This window comes from Nerophis lumbriciformis, linkage group LG21 (assembly GCF_033978685.3).
Source record: "Nerophis lumbriciformis linkage group LG21, RoL_Nlum_v2.1, whole genome shotgun sequence".
Taxonomy (NCBI): domain Eukaryota; kingdom Metazoa; phylum Chordata; class Actinopteri; order Syngnathiformes; family Syngnathidae; genus Nerophis; species Nerophis lumbriciformis.
In genome coordinates this window covers 6,770,495-6,791,128 of record NC_084568.2, presented here as the reverse complement: position 1 = coordinate 6,791,128, position 20,634 = coordinate 6,770,495, and the positions used below count along the sequence as shown (strand labels likewise).

Genomic DNA, 20,634 nt, shown 5'->3' with positions numbered 1-20,634 from the left:
CTTGTCTCTTTGTAAATATTGAAATTTATGAATAAAGTTTAAAATAGAAACAAATAAAAAAATAAATACAGCAATTGGCAAAATTATATTAAATTAAAATGTAATTAAATTAGCAAAAAATGTAAATTATTTACGAAACTTGTGTGAGCCTATGGCTTTTCATTTTGTTACATATATATTTTTTGCATTCTATTTTAGTTACTTTGAATTTATAACCCCCCTGGCGCCGCTTTTGTACTGTTTTGTACTATTTTTGTACTTATTTTGATTATTGTTTCTTGTCTGTTTGTAAATATTGAAATTTATAAATAAAAGTTTAAAATTTAAAAATAAATAAAAAATAAATACAGCAATTGGCAAAATTATATTAAATTAAAATGTAATTAAATTAGCAAAAAATGTAAATTATTTACGGAACTTGTGTGAGCCTATGGCTTTACATTTTGTTACATATATATTGTTTGCATTCTATTTTAGTTACTTTGAATTTATAACCCACCTGGCGCCGCTTTTGTACTGTTTTGTACTATTTTTGTACTTATTTTGATTGTTGTTTCTTGTCTGTTTGTAAATATTGAAATTTATAAATAAAAGTTTAAAATTTAAAAAAAAAAAAAAAAAAAAAATACAGCAATTGGCAAAATTATATTAAATTAAATTAAAATGTAATTAAATTAGCATAAAATGTAAATTATTTACGGAACTTGTGTGAGCCTATGGCTTTACATTTTGTTACATATATATTTTTTGCATTCTATTTTAGTTACTTTGAATTCATAACCCCCCTGGCGCCGCTTTTGTATTGTTTTGTACTATTTTTGTACTTATTTTGATTATTGTTTCTTGTCTGTTTGTAAATATTGAAATTTATAAATAAAAGTTTAAAATGTACAAATAAATAAAAAAAATAAATACAGCAATTGGCAAAATTATATTAAATTAAAATGTAATTAAATTAGCATAAAATGTAAATTATTTACGGAACTTGTGTGAGCCTATGGCTTTACATTTTGTTACATATATATTTTTTGTATTCTATTTTAGTTACTTTGAATTTATAACCCCCCTGGCGCCGCTTTTGTACTGTTTTGTACTATTTTTGTACTTATTTTGATTGTTGTTTCTTGTCTGTTTGTAAGTATTGAAATTTATAAATAAAAGTTTAAAATAAAAAAAATAAAAAAATAAATACAGCAATTGGCAAAATTATATTAAATTAAAATGTAATTAAATTAGCAAAAAATGTAAATTATTTACGGAACTTGTGTGAGCCTATGGCTTTACATTTTGTTACATATATATTTTTTGCATTCTATTTTAGTTACTTTGAATTTATAACCCCCCTGGCGCCGCTTTTGTACTGTTTTGTACTATTTTTTTTTAAATTTTGATTATTGTTTCTTGTCTTTTTGTAAATATTGAAATTTATAAATAAAAGTTTAAAATAAAAAAATAAAAAAATAAAAAAAATACAGCAATTGGCAAAATTATATTAAATTAAATTAAAATGTAATTAAATTAGCATAAAATGTAAATTATTTACGGAACTTGTGTGAGCCTATGGCTTTACATTTTGTTACATATATATTGTTTGCATTCTATTTTAGTTACTTTGATTTTATAACCCCCCTGGTGCCGCTTTTGTACTGTTTTTTTTACTATTTTTGTACTTATTTTGATTATTGTTTCTTGTCTGTTTGTAAATATTGAAATTTATAAATAAAAGTTTAAAATAAAAATAAATAAATAAATAAATACAGCAATTGGCAAAATTATATTAAATTAAATTAAAATGTAATTAAATTAGCAAACAATTTAAATTATTTACGGAACTTGTGTGAGCCTATGGCTTTTCATTTTGTTACATATATATTTTTTGCATTCTATTTTAGTTACTTTGAATTTATAACCCCCCTGGCGCCGCTTTTGTACTGTTTTGTACTATTTTTGTACTTATTTTGATTGTTGTTTCTTGTCTGTTTGTAAATATTGAAATTTATAAATAAAAGTTTAAAATGTAAAAATAAATTAAAAAAAATAAATACAGCAATTGGCAAAATTATATTAAATTAAAATGTAATTAAATTAGCAAAAAATGTAAATTATTTACGGAACTTGTGTGAGCCTATGGCTTTACATTTTGTTACATATATATTTTTTGCATTCTATTTTAGTTACTTTGATTTTATAACCCCCCTGGTACCGCTTTTGTACTGTTTTGTACTATTTTTGTACTTATTTTGATAATTGTTTCTTGTCTGTTTGTAAATATTGAAATTTATAAATAAAAGTTTAAAATTAAAAAAAATAAATAAATAAATACAGCAATTGGCAAAATTATATTAAATTAAAATGTAATTAAATTAGCAAAAAATTTAAATTATTTACGGAACTTGTGTGAGCCTATGGCTTTTCATTTTGTTACATATATATTTTTTGCATTCTATTTTAGTTACTTTGAATTTGTAACCCACCTGGCGCCGCTTTTGTACTGTTTTGTACTATTTTTGTACTTATTTTGATTATTGTTTCTTGTCTCTTTGTAAATATTGAAATTAATAAATAAAAGTTTAAAATAAAAAATAAATAAATAAATAAATAAATACAGCAATTGGCAAAATTATATTAAATTAAAATGTAATTAAATTAGCATAAATTGTAAATTATTTACGGAACTTGTGTGAGCCTATGGCTTTACATTTTGTTACATATATATTTTTTGCATTCTATTTTACTTACTTTGAATTTATAATCCCCCTGGCGCCGCTTTTATACTGTTTTGTACTATTTTTGTACTTATTTTGATTGTTGTTTCTTGTCTGTTTGTAAGTATTGAAATTTATAAATAAAAGTTTAAAATAAAAAAAAATAAAAAAAATAAATAGCAATTGGCAAAATGATATTAAATTAAATTCAAATGTAATTAAATTAGCAAAAAATTTAAATTATTTACGGAACTTGTGTGAGCCTATGGCTTTTCATTTTGTTACATATATATTTTTTGCATTCTATTTTAGTTACTTTGAATTTATAACCCCCCTGGTGCCGCTTTTGTACTGTTTTGTACTATTTTTGTACTTATTTTGATTATTGTTTCTTGTCTGTTTGTAAATATTGAAATTTATAAATAAAAGTTTAAAATAAAAATTTAAAAAAATAAATAAATACAGCAATTGGCAAAATTATATTATATTAAATTAAAATGTAATTAAATTAGCAAAAAATGTAAATTATTTACGGAACTTGTGTGAGCCTATGGCTTTACATTTTGTTACATATATATTTTTTGCATTCTATTTTACTTACTTTGAATTTATAACCCCCCTGGCGCCGCTTTTGTACTGTTTTGTACTATTTTTTTTAAAATTTTGATTATTGTTTCTTGTCTTTTTGTAAATATTGAAATTTATAAATAAAAGTTTAAAATAAAAAAATTAAAATAAATAAATACAGCAATTGGCAAAATTATGTTAAAGTAAATTAAAATGTAATTAAATTAGCAAAAAATTTAAATTATTTACGGAACTTGTGTGAGCCTATGGCTTTACATTTTGTTACATATATATTTTTTGCATTCTATTTTAGTTACTTTGAATTTGTAACCCCCCTGGCGCCACTTTTGTACTGTTTTGTACTATTTTTGTACTTATTTTGATTATTGTTTCTTGTCTGTTTGTAAATATTGAAATTTATAAATAAAAGTTTAAAATACAAACATAAATTTAAAAAATAAATACAGCAATTGGCAAAATTATATTAAATTAAATTAAAATGTAATTAAATTAGCAACATTTTTTAATTATTTACGGAACTTGTGTGAGCCTATGGCTTTACATTTTGTTACATATATATTTTTTGCATTCTATTTTAGTTACTTTGAATTTATAACCCCCCTGGCGCCACTTTTGTACTGTTTTGTACTATTTTTGTACTTATTTTGATAATTGTTTCTTGTCTGTTTGTAAATATTGAAATTTATAAATAAAAGTTTAAAATTTAAAAATAAAAATAAAAATAAATACAGCAATTGGCAAAATTATATTAAATTAAAATGTAATTAAATTAGCAAAAAATGTAAATTATTTACGGAACTTGTGTGAGCCTATGGCTTTACATTTTGTTACATATATATTTTTTGCATTCTATTTTAGTTACTTTGAATTTATAACCCACCTGGTGCCGCTTTTGTACTGTTTTGTACTATTTTTTTTTAAATTTTGATTATTGTTTCTTGTCTCTTTGTAAATATTGAAATTAATAAATACAAGTTTAAAATAAATAAAAAATTAAAAAATAAATACAACAATTGGCAAAATTATGTTAAATTAAAATGTAATTAAATTAGCAAAAAATGTAAATTATTTACGGAACTTGTGTGAGCCTATGGCTTTACATTTTGTTACATATATATTTTTTGCATTCTATTTTAGTTACTTTGAATTTATAACCCACCTGGCGCCGCTTTTGTACTGTTTTGTACTATTTTTGTACTTATTTTGATTGTTGTTTCTTGTCTGTTTGTAAATATTGAAATTTATAAATAAAAGTTTAAAATAAAAAAAATAAAATAAAAATAAATACAACAATTGGCAAAATTATGTTAAATTACAATGTAATTAAATTAGCAAAAAATTTAAATTATTTACGGAACTTGTGTGAGCCTATGGCTTTACATTTTGTTACATATATATTTTTTGCATTCTATTTTAGTTACTTTGAATTCATAACCCCCCTGGCGCCGCTTTTGTACTGTTTTGTACTATTTTTTTTTAAATTTTGATTATTGTTTCTTGTCTCTTTGTAAATATTGAAATTTATAAATAAAAGTTTAAAATTTAAAAATAAATTAAAAAAATAAATACAGCAATTGGCAAAATTATATTAAATTAAAATGTAATTAAATTAGCAAAAAATGTAAATTATTTACGGAACTTGTGTGAGCCTATGGCTTTACATTTTGTTACATATATATTTTTTGCATTCTATTTTAGTTACTTTGAATTTATAACCCCCCTGGTGCCGCTTTTGTACTGTTTTGTACTATTTATTTTTTTTAATTTTGATTATTGTTTCTTGTCTCTTTGTAAATATTGAAATTTATAAATAAAAGTTTAAAATAAAATAAATAAATAAATAAATACAGCAATTGGCAAAATTATATTAAATTAAAATGTAATTAAATTAGCATAAATTGTAAATTATTTACGGAACTTGTGTGAGCCTATGGCTTTACATTTTGTTACATATATATTTTTTGCATTCTATTTTACTTACTTTGAATTTATAACCCCCCTGGCGCCGCTTTTATACTGTTTTGTACTATTTTTGTACTTATTTTGATTGTTGTTTCTTGTCTGTTTGTAAGTATTGAAATTTATAAATAAAAGTTTAAAATTAAAAAAAAATAAAAAAAATAAATACAGCAATTGTCAAAATTATATTACATTAAATTAAAATGTCATTAAATCAGCAAAAAATGTAATTATTTATGTTATGTTATTTACATTTTTGTTACATATATATATATATATTGCATTCTATTTTAGTTACTTTATTGAGTTTACAACCCCCTGGTGCTGTTTTTGTACTACTTATGTACTTGTTTTGATTGTTATTATTTCTTGATTGTTTTGAAATGCTGCATATTATAAATAAAGGTTTCTAAAAAATAAAAATAAAAATAAATAAAAAAGGGAAATACTGGAAAGTAAGTTAGCAAAAGAGAAGATTAGGTTAGCAGTGGAATATATTTTAAGATTGCACTCAAAACACATAGGTTATATAAAGCATTATGTACAAATTTAAAAAAAAAACACTGGGTTAAATAAAATAACATAGAGTAGGGATCCACCTCGGTCCACACTCCCTTTCAGTAGGTGGCGGTAATGCACACCAGAAGGTTGCTTGCCAACCGCCATTAAACAAAAGAAGAAGCAGTAGTTTCAAGTCCAGGAAACGAAGGCATTTTGAAATGTGATGTCGAAACCGGCACTTTTAAGCCTCCATCAAGTACTGAGGAGAAGCTTCCGTAGTCTGGAAAGCAGCCGACAAGTATGGGCGAGCGTGCTGGCCGAGTGCGCCCCCCTGGTGTCGTCCCTGGAGAACTTGACCGAGCAGGCCAGGGCGCTTTCCCACGTCCACATCTCCGACACGCCGCTAAAAGACATCCCAGACCTGGAGGAGCTGCTGCGTTTCAAGCTGCTGCAAGCCATGGACACGGTGTTGTGTCAACTCCACGAGAAGATGTAAGTCAACACCTGGGAAAAACACGGCCCGTTAACATTTTTAACCCTTCTACAGCATTTTTGTAGACCTTTAACATCAAAACTGTCGCCGCCATGATGATGTGCAATGTTGTTTTTTAAATTACCGTAAGTCTTGAACTAGAGAAAGTATTTCAATGGTAGGAATCTGCGTTTTGGGGTGTTTTACGAGTTATTACGGTAATCTAGGTCACAGCAGCTCAGACCAGAACAAAGCAGAATGGGCGGGGTTTGTTTTCAGAGCTGCCAACCCGAAAGACGTGAGTAAGGAACATATTTTTACGTGATAATATATCATATTTTAGGTGTTTATTACACTTGGCATTCATATTTTGCTCTTTTTTACATTTTTGTTGTTTTGCTTAATTGTAAAATGAAAGATATGTGTCAATAAAGTACTTGATATTTTCCCACTTTTTTCATTTTGACAGAAAAAATATATGTACTGCTTGAAATTGCATACCTTTTAAACTTTATTAGTGTAACCGAGGGTTATAAATGTCGCCTATACTGTATAAAACTACAAAATAACAAACACAGAGACTCTAGTTTTACACGAGGACACTTTATTTTCTTTCTTTCAAAACCTCCGCGCCACTACAACGTGTCATCACTTCCGCTCTTAGCGCCTTCAAAATAAGAGCTCAAGGCATATACTGTATAACAGCGTATAACAGGAATTTAACATAACAAAGAGGAAAGCCCATAAAATAGGTTACAGTAGTATTCTTTGTTGCAACAAGTTACTTGTTTTTGTCTAAATGAAATACTTAACTTTACAGCAAACTACCCATCAAATTAATACAAAATAACAATACATTTTACGTTGTTCTTTACAGCATATTACTGTAAATTGGGGAAAAAATGTGTTGGTTTTTTGCTTAAAATTCTGTTGTTTTTAAATGACCGTAAGTCTTGAACTATGGAAAGTATTTCAATGGTTAAAATCTGTGTTTTGACAGAAAAAATACACGTACTGCTTGAAATTGCATACCTTTTAAACTTTAGTAGTGTAACCAAGGGTTATAAATGTCGCCTATACGGTATAAAACTACAAAATAACAAACACAGAGACTCTAGTTTTACACGAGGACACTTTATTTTCTTTCTTTCAAAACCTCCGCGCCACTACAACCTGTCATCACTTCCGCTCTTAGCGCCTTCAAAATAAGAGCTCAAGGCATATACTGTATAACAGCGTATAACAGGAATTTAACATAAGAGGAAAGCCCATAAAATAGGTTACAGTAGTATTCATTGTTGCAACAAGTTACTTGTTTTTGTCTAAATGAAATACTTAACTTTACAGCAAACTACCCATCAAATTAATACAAAATAACAATACATTTTACGTTGTTCTTTACACATACCTGCCAACTACTCCGGTTTTCCCGTAATTCGTACGGTTTTCATCAACCTATTCCGGGTTACGGTTGCAGTGATAAAAAATACGGTTTTTCATTAATTAAAAAAAAAAAAAAGGGTGAAAACTACGCGAATTGCACCTTGTGCAGACAAGATTTTTCGATCGGACACGGAGGAATTAGCGATGTAAAAGACCACGTTGGGACAAAAAAACACAAGTCTAATGCCGTTGCTAGCGATACAAGTGGAAAACTTTCAACGTTTTTCGTCGCCCAAACAGATTCTTTGGATGTGATAAATGCCGAAGTTTTATTTACGGAGGCAATAATTGAGCATGGACTTCCAATCGCACTGGCTGATCACATGGGACAGTTAAATGTTTGTAATGCAACCTTTAAAAATCATTACGCGGTGATCGCGGTCCCAAAAATAAACTTTTCTTGCATGATAATGTCCAGAAAAATTCGCTTTATATTACTATAGAGTCCTTTTAACGAATGAGTTTGATGGTTTATCACAAACCTTAAATGAAAGAAGTCCTTTGTTCTCCTGCACCATATGCATGCGCTTTGGCCTTGCTTCGTGTTTGGTGCGCAATCCTGTCGGCTGTATTTCACAGCACGACATACTGTTAAAAGTGTTTATACTATTTATGCTTTCAAGTCCAAGTTGAAGAAATCTTGTTAAATGTTGACAGCATAACTACCAAAATACAGAAGTATGTCCTTAATATTTTTGCAGTGCTATTTCTGTTGAAAAGTTCAAATGATTACATTAGAGATGTGATGTGCCACTTTTCAAGTGTCTGATGGCTTAAATTAATTTTCATTAATTTTTCATATTTTGAATTCTTTTGAAAGGCTTACAAAAAGCTACATTTGAATTGTAATTCCATGCTATTGACAGGACTATTAATTTTAATGAAGTTAGCTTACCATGTTTACAGTATGATAATTGTGATAGAAATGTGAATTTTAGGCACAGAATATTTTTTACAATTGAACAAGGCAGTAGATTATACAAGCTTGGACAGAAAGTTAATAATGACACCAATTTTTTTTTTTAATGGAATTGTTTAGTACTGTTTTACCATTTGTTTACTGTAAAAAGTGTTTATACTGTTTATACTTTCAATTAACAAATTGAAGTCTTGTGAAAGGTTGACAGGATAACTGGCATTAACTGTCAAAATAATTTCAAACTATTGAAGTTAGCTTACAGAATAAACATGTCAATCAACCCATATGATTTTTGCTGTAATATTTTTGTTTTGAAAAGTCACTGTGACTGATAGAAAAGTGATGGGTTTAGCAACATTTTAACCTGTCTGAATGCTACTAATCATTTTGCGTCGGGGGGCGAAGCCCTGAACCCTCCACCAGGACTTTGTCCTGGACCTACCGGGGCCTGCGGCCCTTGGACCCTGGCTACTAGGTTTTTCTGATTTCAAAAGTTGGCAGGTATGTTTACAGCATATTACTGTAAATTGGGGAAAAAATGTGATAGTTTTTTGCTTAAAATTCTGTTGTTTTTAAATGACCGTAAGTCTTGAACTATGGAAAGTATTTCAATGGTTAAAATCTGCGTTTTGGGGTGTTATAGGAGTTATTACGGTAATGTAGGTCACAGCAGCTCAGACTAGGAACAAAGCAGAGTGGGCGGGGTTTGTTTTCAGAAACAGATGCGGAAGCAGATTTTTACGTGATAATATATCATATTTTTGGTGTTTATTACACTTGGCATTCATCATTTGCTGATTTTAAATTTTTGTTGTGTTTTGCTCAATTGTAAAATTAAAGATATGTGTCAATAATGTACTTGATATTTTCTCACTAAATGTAATTGGTTTTTTTTTAATTCGACAGAAAAAATATATGTACTGCTTGAAATTGCATACCTTTTAAACTTTACTATTATTCATTTTTGCAACGAGTTACATGTTTTTGTCGAAATAAAATACTTAACTTTACAGCAAACTACCCATCAAATTAATAAAAAAATAATACATTTTACGTTGTTCTTTATATTACTGTAAATTGAAAAAAAAAAATAGTACCGTTTTTTGCGTTAAAATTATGTTGTTTTTAAATTACCGTAAGTCTTGAACTAGAGAAAGTATTTCAATGGTCGAAATCTGCGTTTTGGGGTGTTTTACGAGTTATTACGGTAATCTAGGTCACAGCAGCTCAGACCAGGAAAAAAGCAGAGTGGGCGGGGTTTCAGCCCGAAAAACAGGCGTGTCAAACAGATGCGGATGTGATAATATATCATATTGTTGGTGTTTATTCATATTTTTTTGTGTTTTTCTTGATTGTAAAAGAAATGTTTCAATAAAGTACTTGAACATTTCTCACTAAATGTTTGTTTTTTTTTGACAGAAAAAATATATAAATAAAGTTGATTTGATTTGATTTGATATGTACTGCTTGAAATTGCATACCTTTTAAACTTTAGTAGTATTCATTGTTCCAACAAATATTACAGTATGTTACAAACATGTTTTTGTCTAAGTAAAAATACTTAACTTTACAGCAAACTACCCATTAAATTAATAGAAATAACAATACATTTTTCGTTGTTCTTTACAGCATATTACAGTAAATTGGGAAGAAAAAAACTACCACTGTTTTTGCATTAAAATTTTGTTGACTGAGCTGCCAGTTTTTGACTGTAAAATCCAGGGTTGTTTTTGACGGTGTATTACTGTAAATGGAAAGACGTTACATTTGTTTTTTACGGTTTTACAATATATTTGTATTTATATCATACATTTTGATATTTTTGTCATTTTGTCTTTTAAAGCATACAATTATAAAAACAAATTCAATATATGAATATTAATGTACAAACATACTTTTTTGGGTTTATATTTAAAAATATTTTTATTTATGATAAATGTACAATTGTATGTTGATTTAGTATACAAAATACAATTACTCTAAAGAAAATATATATTTATTTTACAGGTAATTTAAATGATTAATTTGACCATATTTGGATATGCAATACTATGCATGCATACTATTTTTATGACATTTTTAAGATTTATTGAAAAACAAAATGTCAAAATTGTTTATTTATGATCAATTAAATAAATAAAAAATTGTATAAGGTATGCATATAGTATGGGAATATTTTACTGTAAAAAAATGAGGCCTGCAAGAAAAACTGGCAGCGAAGTTGCCAGAATTAAAAAAAAACTGGTACTGTTTTTTCCATTAACAATATAATGTTGTAAAAACCGAAACACAAAAATTTTGGCAACTAAGCTGCTAGTTTTTTCCGTAAAACCCCCCCAAAAAACAGTGGTACATTTTTTTTCATTTACCGTAAAATGTAATAATAAAAAAATCTAAATCAAAATTTTACAGCAAAAATGTGTAAATGTAACGTTTTTACTGTAAGATCGACAGTCTACCTAAAACAATTGATATAATTAATAATGAAATCTCGAGGCAAATTAAAGTTAAAGTAGCAATGATTGTCACACACACACTAGGTGTGGTGAAATTATTCTCTGCATTTGACCCATCACCCTTGATCACCCCCTGGGAGGTGAGGGGAGCAGTGAGCAGCAGCGGTGGCCGCGCCCGGGAATCATTTTTGCTGATTTAACCCCCAATTCCAACCCTTGATGCTGAGTGCCAAACAGGGAGGTAATGGCTCCCATTACATTATTCAATGATACAAGCGGCCCTCTGATGGCAGCCATGTGGCCCTCAATGCAAACCAGTTTGTCATTCCTGTCTACACACAAAAACCACACCAGTAATCATATTTTCCCTTCTAGGGCTTCGCTCCAGTCGGTGAGAGACGCCATCAGCAACCACGTTTCAACAGTGGTCCAACTGTACGAGCAGAACGCAGACAGTCTGGATCTCGTCACCGTGACCCAGCGCTCGGCCGTCATCCCGTCAGTCGCCGACATGCTGGAGTGGCTGCAGGATGCGGGACGCCACTATCAACAGCAGTATCCCCCTTCCGCTCTTCATTTGTGTCAGTGTCTTTTTGTGGTCGGTCCTCAACCCCTGTGTTCAGATTCTTGAGAAGGAAGACTCTCCTGCACATGCTCAGTACAGATGACCTCTCCCTGCTGGAATCTTCTACCAAAAGATGGAAAGAGATGGACGCTCCCAATCAAGAGGATCACATCCAAGGTGAATTAATATATTTAACACTGAAGGCAGAGTCAATATATTGTTATTTAATGAGCATATATTGCACTACTTTTTTGTATTTGACCTTAAATACCAGCTACAAATTCTAACCATCTACTGTGGGCTGTTTTGTATTATTGTAGTTACAACGTCAAACGGCAGAGGTCGCTGTTTCACCTGCAAAAAGCACCAAGTCAAATGGACACTTTGACAAAAATGCTTATTAAACTTTTATCTAAATGTATAATATACATATTTTCCACATTTATTTATTTTGATACATTTGTATTGTTGAACACATTTTCCTGTTGAACTTTGCATTTTTTAGGAATATTGCATTTAAAAAAAAAAAGTATACAATCATTCAATGCATGATACAACATTTTGCTTCTTAGTTTAATTTATTATTTTAATACATATTTTTTATATTATTGAAGTTTTTTATTTTTGACATTTTGAAGGTAATTTTAAAAAAAATACACTCTACAAATATTTTCTAAATATATAAGAATGAATACTCTTTTAATTGATCAATTTTGATATGTTTATAATATGTTTTATTTCTTATCTAAGACGGGGCGGTATAACTCGGTTGGTAGAGCGGCCGTGCCAGCAACTTGAGGGTTCCATGTTCGATCCCCACTTCCGCCATGCTAGTCACTGCCGTTGTGTCCTTGGGCAAGACACTTTAACCACCTGCTCCCAGTGCCACCCACACTGGTTTAAATGTAACTTAGATATTGAGTTTCACTATGTAAGGCGCTTTGAGTCACTAGAGAAAAGCGCTATATAAATATAATTCACTTCACAAGACTTTGACATTAAGATAGTTAAAAACAACATTTAAACAATTGTTAAATATTGAATATATACATTTTACATATGTATATAATACAAACTAAATTTATTATTACATTTCTTAATTTAATATATTATATCATACGTTTTGATATTTTTGTCATTTTCTCTTTTAAAGCAGACAATTATAAAAACAAATTCAATATATGAATATTACTGTACAAACACTTTTTTGGGTTTATATTTAAAAATTAATTGATGATAAATGTACAATTTTATATTGATTTAGTATACAAAATACAATTACTCTAAAGAAAATATATTGTATATTTATTTTCATTATTTTACTCGTAATTTAAATGATTAATTTGACCATATTTGTATATGCAATACTATGCATGCATACTATTTTTATGACTTTTTGAAATGTTTAAGATTCATTAAAAAAAAAAGTCAAAATTGTTTACTTAAGATCAATTAAATTAAACATTTTTGTATAAGGTATGCACCGTATTTTTCGGACTATAAGTCGCAGTTTTTTCTTAGTTTGGCCGGGAGTGCGACTTATACTCAGGAGCGACTTATGTGTGAAATTATTAACACATTAGTGTAAAATATCAAATAGTATTATTTATCTCATTCACGTAAGAGACTAGACCAGGGGTCGGCAACCCAAAATGTTGAAAGAGCCATATTGGACCAAAAATACAAAAACAAATCTGTCTGGAGCCGCAAAAAATTAAAAGCCATATTACATACAGATAGTGTGTCATGAGATATAAATTGAATTAAGAGGACTTAAAGGAAACTAAATGAGCTCAAATATAGCTACAAATGAGGCATAATGATGCAATATGTACATATAGCTAGCCTAAATAGCATGTTAGCATCGATTAGCTTGCAGTCATGCAGTGACCAAATATGTCTGATTAGCACTCCACACAAGTCAATAACATCAACTAAACTCACCTTTCATGCACAATGTTAAAAGTTTGGTGGACAAAATGAGACAGAAAAAGAAGTGGCATAAAACACGTCCTAGAAAGTCGGAGAAAGTTATATATGTAAACAAACTAAGGTGAGTTCAAGTACCGCCAAAATTAGTAGGACAAAACGGCGCTCGCCAAATACTTGAGTCAGTGAAGCATGTTTAATATAAACAGTGTGCTTTATAACAATTAGGGAGGTTTGTGTCATGTTTGTCCTCCTACAGAAACCATATTAAAACAAAAAATAGATTTTTTTCCCCTCATCTTTTTCCATTTTTCATACATTTTTGTAAAAGCTCCAGAGAGCCACTAGGACGGCGCTAAAGAGCCGCGGGTTGCCGACCCCTGGACTAGACGTATAAGATTTCATGGGATTTAGCGATCAGGAGTGACAGATTGTTTGGTAAACGTATAGCATGTTCTATATGTTATAGTTATTTGAATGACTCTTACCATAATATGTTACGTTAACATACCAGTTGGTTATTTATGCCTCATATAACGTACACTTATTCAGCCTGTTGTTCACTATTCTTTATTTATTTTAAATTGCCTTTCAAATGTCTATTCTTGGTGTTGGCTTTTATCAAATACATTTCCCCCAAAAAATGTGACTTATACTCCAGTGCGACTTTTATGTTTTTTTTCCTTCTTTATTGTGCATTTTCGTCCGGTGCGACTTATACTCCGAAAAATACGGCATATAGTATGGGAATATTTGACTGTATGTGGGCCTCCATACAGTAAAATGGATACGACTGCTGAACAGCAACTAGCAGAATGTTACTTCAAAATAAACGCAAGTTTGCATCTTAAAATAAATAGTTTCTTCTTTGTCTGATTCCAGATACACTCTGCAAAGTGTCCTTCTTTATGGAGTCTGGCTAGGTGGGAGAGAAGGGAACATGTGACGATGGAAAGAACATCAAGTAAACCGCACATTTTTTAACCCATAAAAACTGATTTATCACTTCTTTTTTTTTTGATGGACAAAATGTGCCAACACTAACTATTGGGTACTTCACACAAAGCAACAGTTTCAGTCGGTTCATGCTTTAACAAACCGTATTTATTTCAAAGTTTATGCAAAGTTTAAGACAGGAAGTAGTCCTTGAAGAAGTCATTCAAGCCAGATATGTAGGAATAGAAATATTGGTGATTGTGCTCTCCTCCTACACCAGGGGTCGGCAACCTTTACCAGTCAAGGAGCCATTTTGCCCCATTTCACAAAATAAAGAAAACAATGGGAGCCACAAAACTCTTTTGAAATTTAAAATGAAATAACACTGCATACAAAGTTTTTTTTTGCTTTGTGCAATGTATAAATAAACCAGGGGTCTCAGACACGCGGCCCGCACCTTAATATGAAAATGTAATGTTAGTGCGGCCCGTGAGTTTTATATGAATGCCGCTTGACAGCATCACACTTGCCAACCCTCCCAATTTTTCCGGGAGACTCCCGAATTTCAGAGTAACTATTCTCTCGAATGTCTGCTGATTTTCACCCAAACAACAATAAGGGCGTGCTATGATGGCACTGCCTTTAACGCCCTCGACAACCTGTACAAACAGCTTGCCAGCCCAGTCACATGTTGTATGTGGCTTCTGCAGACACACATAAGTGACTGCAAGGCATACTTGTTCAACAGCCATACAGGTCACACTGAGGGTGCCCGTTTAAACAACTTTAACACTCTTACTACATACTTGCCAACCTTGAGACCTCCGATTTCGGGAGGTGGGGGGTGGGGGCGTGGTCGGGGGTGGGGTGGGGCGTGGTTGGGGGCGTGGTTAAGAGGAAAGGAGTATATTGACAGCTAGAATTCACCAAGTCAAGTATTTCAAATATATATATATAGATATAGATATATATATAGATATAGATATATAGATATCTACATCCTGAAAATATGCAAACAAACTGTGTTTAGATAATTGATACTTCAAACTTGCATAAATAAATCTTAAGGAATATAACATATCTTGGCTTCTGAGAGTTTCAAAATGTAATGAATAAAATGCTAAAGTTGTTGATAAACAAGCAATTATTTTAATAATTAAATATGGTCATTTTAAATGGATTATTATGATAATTTAAAATTAATTAATTATTTCAAATATGTTTATTTTAATGTATAATTCTATGGCTGGATGTAATAAGGAGTCACGAAAAAATACAAATAAAAATACAATTAATTTTGATGTTTTTAGCAAAATATAGTAAAAATGTATTTAGTTGTTTTTTTTTAATTAATAAATATATTTATTCTTAGGTAAGATAAACATAATACAATTTATCTCTCGTCTGGATGATTTAGTTCTTGTCACCCTGTTGTCCTCCCGTCATGAAAAAAGGCTGTCCTCACTCAGGTCCGCATGGAGCTGGAGGGGGCGTGGCTTCCAGCTCCGCTGAAAATCGGGAGATTTTCGGGAGAATATTTGTCCCGGGAGGTTTTCGGGAGAGGCGCTGAATTTCGGGAGTCTCCCGGAAAATTCGGGAGGGTTGGCAAGTATGTCTTACTAATATGTGCCACACTGTGAACCCACACCAAACAAGAATGACAAACACATTTCGGGAGAACATCCGCACCGTAACACAACATAAGCACAACAGAACAAATACCCAGAATCCCATGTATCCCTAACTCTTCCGGGCTACATTATACACCCCCGCTACCACCAAACCCCCCCCCCCCCCCCCCAACCCTCTCCGTGCGTCGGTTGAGGTGGGCGGGGTTGGGTGGTTGCGGGGGTGTATAATGTAGCCTGGAAAAGTTAAGGATGCATGGGATTCTGGGTATTTGTTCTGTTGTGTTTATGTTGTGCATACTTGCCAACCCTCCCGGATTTTCCGGGAGACTCCCGAAATTCAGCGCCTCTCCCGAAAACCTCCCGGGACAAATTATCTACCCGAAAATCTCCCGAAATTCAGGCGGACTCAAGCAGTCACGTTTTGGTCTACCGTAAAGCAGTTCGTCTGCCGTAAACAGCAAATGTTGTGACACTCTTAAACAGGACAATACTGCCATCTAGTGCATTTGATGAAAGCACTTTTGTGCGTGACCACACAGCAATGCATCATCATGTTCAGCATGGCTCGAAAAATATTGACAAGAGAATAGAACAAGGACGGACAATTCAACCCTTAACTCAACAAGTATGTGTGTAAATAAATGAACACTGAAATTCAAGTATTTTATATATATATATATATATATATATATATATATATATATATACGTTTTATCTAATTTTTTAAAAATCTCATAATTGACGTTTTATCTCATAATTTAGACTATTTCATAATTTTAACTCTCTAATTTTGACGTTTTATCTCATTTAAAAAAAATCTCAATTTACGTTTTCTCTCATAATTTAGATTTTGTCTTTTTTTTTATCCCAACTGTATACATGTTTATAATTAAAACATTTTTTTTATCTCATTTTATTATGAGATAAATCTCAGAATTATGGGTCTGTACAGCACTTTGGCCAACTGGGGTTGTTTTTAAACGTGCTATATAAATGAATAAACTGAACTAAACATTTTATCTCATCATTTTTACTTTTTATATCAATCTTATAATTATGAATATCTCATAATTTTGACTTTATCTTATACCTTTTATAATTATGCCTTTTTATCTCATAATTAACTCTCTAATTTTGACGTTTTATCTCATTTTTAAAAAATCTCATTGACGTTTTATCTCATAATTTAGACTATTTCGTAATTTCTCATAATTTTAACTATCTCTAATTTTGACGTTTTATCTAATTAAAAAAAAATCTCATTGACGTTTTATCTCATAATTTAGACTATTTCATAATTTCTCATAATTTTAACTCTCTAATTTTGACGTTTTATCTAATTTAAAAAAAATCTCAATTGACGTTTTATCTCATAATTTAGATTTTATTTCTTTTTTTTTCTTTTTTTATCCCAACTGTATACATGTTTATAATTAAAAAATGTTTATCTCTTTTTATTATGATAAATCTCAGAATTATGGGTCATAATTAAGACTTTAAAAAAAAAAAAAAAAAAAATGTCTGTATAGCACTTTGGCCAACTGGGGTTGTTTTTAAACGTGCTATATAAATGAATAAACTGAACTAAACATTTTATCTCATCATTTTTACTTTTTATATCACAATCTTATAATTATGACTATCTCATAATTTTTACTTTATAGTTATGCCTTTTTATATCTCAATTTCAACACTACATTTAATCTCACAATCTTATTATTTTGACTATCCAATAATTTCGACCCTCTCATAATTTGTCTTTTTTCCCCCCCTCATATATATATATATATATATATATATATATATGTCTTAATAAGGTTATCCAAAAAATAGTGCTCGATACCGTAGTAGAGCGCAATATATGTATGTATATATTGCGCTCTACTACGGTATCGAGCACTATTTTTTGGATAACCTTATTAAGACATATATATATATATATATATATATATATATATATATATATATTAACCGAGGGAGAGTTTAAAACAAGATGGAACAATCACAAGGCTTCTTTCAGGAACCAAAACCTGCGGAATACCACAGAACTCAGCAAACACATTTGGGACCTCAAAGACAATAATGTTGAATATTCAATAACATGGCAAATTCTTGCATCCAGCACACCTTACAATAGTGGTAATAAAAGATGCAACCTATGCTTGAAAGAGAAACTGTTTATTATTTACCGTCCAGACCTGTCATCCCTCAACAAGCGCAGCGAAATTGTATCAGCATGCCGCCACAGACGGAAACACCTCCTAGGTAACACATGAGCCAATCACCACGCCCCTACGCCAGCCTGTACCTACCCACTCTGTGCCCTATATAAACCATGGTATGTGAATGCTTCCATTAAAATCTCCTGATGATTGAGGGAACCCCTCATGAAACAGGCCTGTAGAGATGAAATAGTCTTGTGATTTTTTTCCCCACACATACATATATATATATATATGAAATACTTGACTTGGTGAATTCTAGTTGTAAATATACTCCTCCCCTCTTAGCCACGCCCCCTACCCCCCCACCTCCCGAAATCGGTATGATGTTGTGTTACAGTGCAGATGTTCTCCCGAAATGTTTGTCATTCTTGTTTGGTGTGGGTTCACAGTGTGGCGCATTATTAGTAAGAGTGTTAAAGTTGTTTATATCACAACCCTCAGTGTAACCTGTATGGCTGTTGACCAAGTATGCCTTGCAGTCACTCACGTGTGTAAGCAGAGGCCACATACTACATGTGACCGGGCCGGCACGAAGATGGCGTGGCGTAAAAGCGGACGCGACGACATGTTGTAGAGGACGTTAAAGGCAGTGCCATCACGGCACGCCCTCAATATTGTTGTCCGGGTGAAAGGCACTGAAATCCGGAAAAATCGGAGTGTCGGCAAGTATGCAGCTGAGCCGCATCAGAGTGATCAAAGAGACCCCTGTCCTACACGTACTCTTTAAGTGGTAGGCTGGTGGGCGTGATGGTTTTGGGTAAATTGGGAGCAGAAGTGGGGGAATTAGCAAAGCTGCGGCCCACGTAGCCCCTGCGGTACCCGCCCCGCCTCTCCGCGAGGGGACACGTGCTGCTCAGCACCGCCCCGCTGATCACCAGAATGACGGCGGCGGCCCAGCCCAGGAAAATGGCCTGCCCCAGCTCTCGCTTGTGCATGGCGGGCACGTTGGGGTTGTAGAAATCCTGCACCACGGTGTGCGCCGTCCAGGACACGGGCACCAGCACGCACAGGCCCGTCACGACGAACAGGATGCCGCCGGCGAGCGCGATGCCCGCCTTGGCCTGGCGGTCGTCGCCGGCGCAGGTGGTGCACTTCATGCCGCAGCAGGACACGGTGCAGGAGAGCCAGCCCAGGAAGATGGCCAAGCACATGAGGGCGCGCGCCGCCTGGACGTCGGGCGGCAAGGCCAGCATGGAGTCGTAGGTCTTGCACTGCATGTGGCCCGTGGTCTGGTACACGCAGCTCATCCAGATGCCCTCCCACTTGATCTCCGACGTCAGGATGTTGCTGCCGATGAAGGCCGACACCTTCCACTGGGGCAGGGCGGTCACCGCTATGGCCATGATCCAGCCCGTCACGGCGCAGGTGAAGCTGATCAGTTGCAGCCCCGTGTTCACCATGGTTCTATCCAAAGTCCGCTTTACGGGTCCCGCTTTCTCCCGCTGTCAGACATCCGCCACTTTTACTCAATGCATTATTGAGTAGCCGTGCAGCCGCCTGTGACCAGCCAGGTCCAGTAACCTCGATGGGACGCAAGACAAAACAAGTCCACCAATCACTCAGAGATCCCGGTTTCACCCTCAAATCAAGCGCCTCCTTTGCTTACGGACCCGAAATATATATATTGGACGCTGAAAGAGCAGCACTGGACTCGCCCCCAAACACACACAGATGCTGGGGGTGGGAGGAGAGTGGAACAAAAGGGGAGGCCAGGATGGATGGACGGTCATAGAGCGGTTACCATAGGTGGATCACTTGACACAAAGACAACATAAGGGGGGGCTCCACAACGGGGATTACACGGGTTTGTTTTCCCGCACAAAAAGTTGCCCTTTTCTCGGACAAAGTCAGTTTTGAGGCGACAAAACTGTTCAACCATTTTTTTGCATAATGTATACTAAACCTCGACGTGCTAATGAATTAAATATCGTGGAATCAAGATCTTTGTTTCAGGTTTCCTTTCTCCTGTAGCGCCCCGCTCGCCTAGGTAACGGTGGCCATGGCAACACGTCGGGACACCGGAAGCAGGACGGGGAGGGGGACGGCGGGATGGTAATGAGACGGAGGAAAAGGAAGTGCTGTAAACCGCTTTACAGCGTCAGAGTGTTGTGAAATAATTGAATCCATGAGGGGGGGGAAAAAGACAAATTATGAGAGGGTTGAAATGATTGGATAGTCAAATTAATAAGATTGTGAGATTAAATGTAGTGTTGAAATTGAGAGGTAAAAAGGCATAACTATAAAGTAAAAATGATGAGATAAAGTCATAATTATAAGATTATGATGAGATAAAATGTTTAGTTCA

At 32.7% G+C, this 20,634-nt stretch overlaps 2 protein-coding genes across 2 annotated transcripts; one reads left to right on the top strand and one right to left on the bottom strand.

The window, feature by feature from the left end:
• The first annotated feature begins 5,896 nt into the window (after positions 1-5,896).
• airim (AFG2 interacting ribosome maturation factor) lies at positions 5,897-14,856 on the top strand. Its single transcript, XM_061983159.2, has 4 exons — positions 5,897-6,245; positions 11,419-11,598; positions 11,667-11,785; positions 14,420-14,856. The coding sequence occupies exons 1-4, from the start codon at positions 5,977-5,979 to the stop codon at positions 14,458-14,460; spliced, it is 609 nt and encodes a 202-aa protein (XP_061839143.1). The 5' UTR covers positions 5,897-5,976; the 3' UTR covers positions 14,461-14,856.
• Positions 14,857-18,977: 4,121 nt separating this feature from the next.
• Positions 18,978-20,413, bottom strand: cldn35 (claudin 35). The gene has a single exon (XM_061983457.1). It carries the CDS (start codon positions 19,727-19,729, stop codon positions 19,040-19,042), a length of 690 nt encoding a protein of 229 aa, XP_061839441.1. The 5' UTR covers positions 19,730-20,413; the 3' UTR covers positions 18,978-19,039.
• Between the last annotated feature and the right edge of the window lie 221 nt (positions 20,414-20,634).

Coding starts and splice junctions, on each gene's coding strand:
- airim (XM_061983159.2), top strand. CDS start 5,977: ATGTCGAAACCGGCACTTTTAAGCCTCCATCAAGTACTGAGGAGAAGC. Junction 11,599..11,666: donor GGACGCCACTATCAACAGCA/GTATCCCCCTTC, acceptor CCCTGTGTTCAG/ATTCTTGAGAAGGAAGACTC. Junction 11,786..14,419: donor TCAAGAGGATCACATCCAAG/GTGAATTAATAT, acceptor GTCTGATTCCAG/ATACACTCTGCAAAGTGTCC.
- cldn35 (XM_061983457.1), bottom strand. CDS start 19,729: ATGGTGAACACGGGGCTGCAACTGATCAGCTTCACCTGCGCCGTGACG.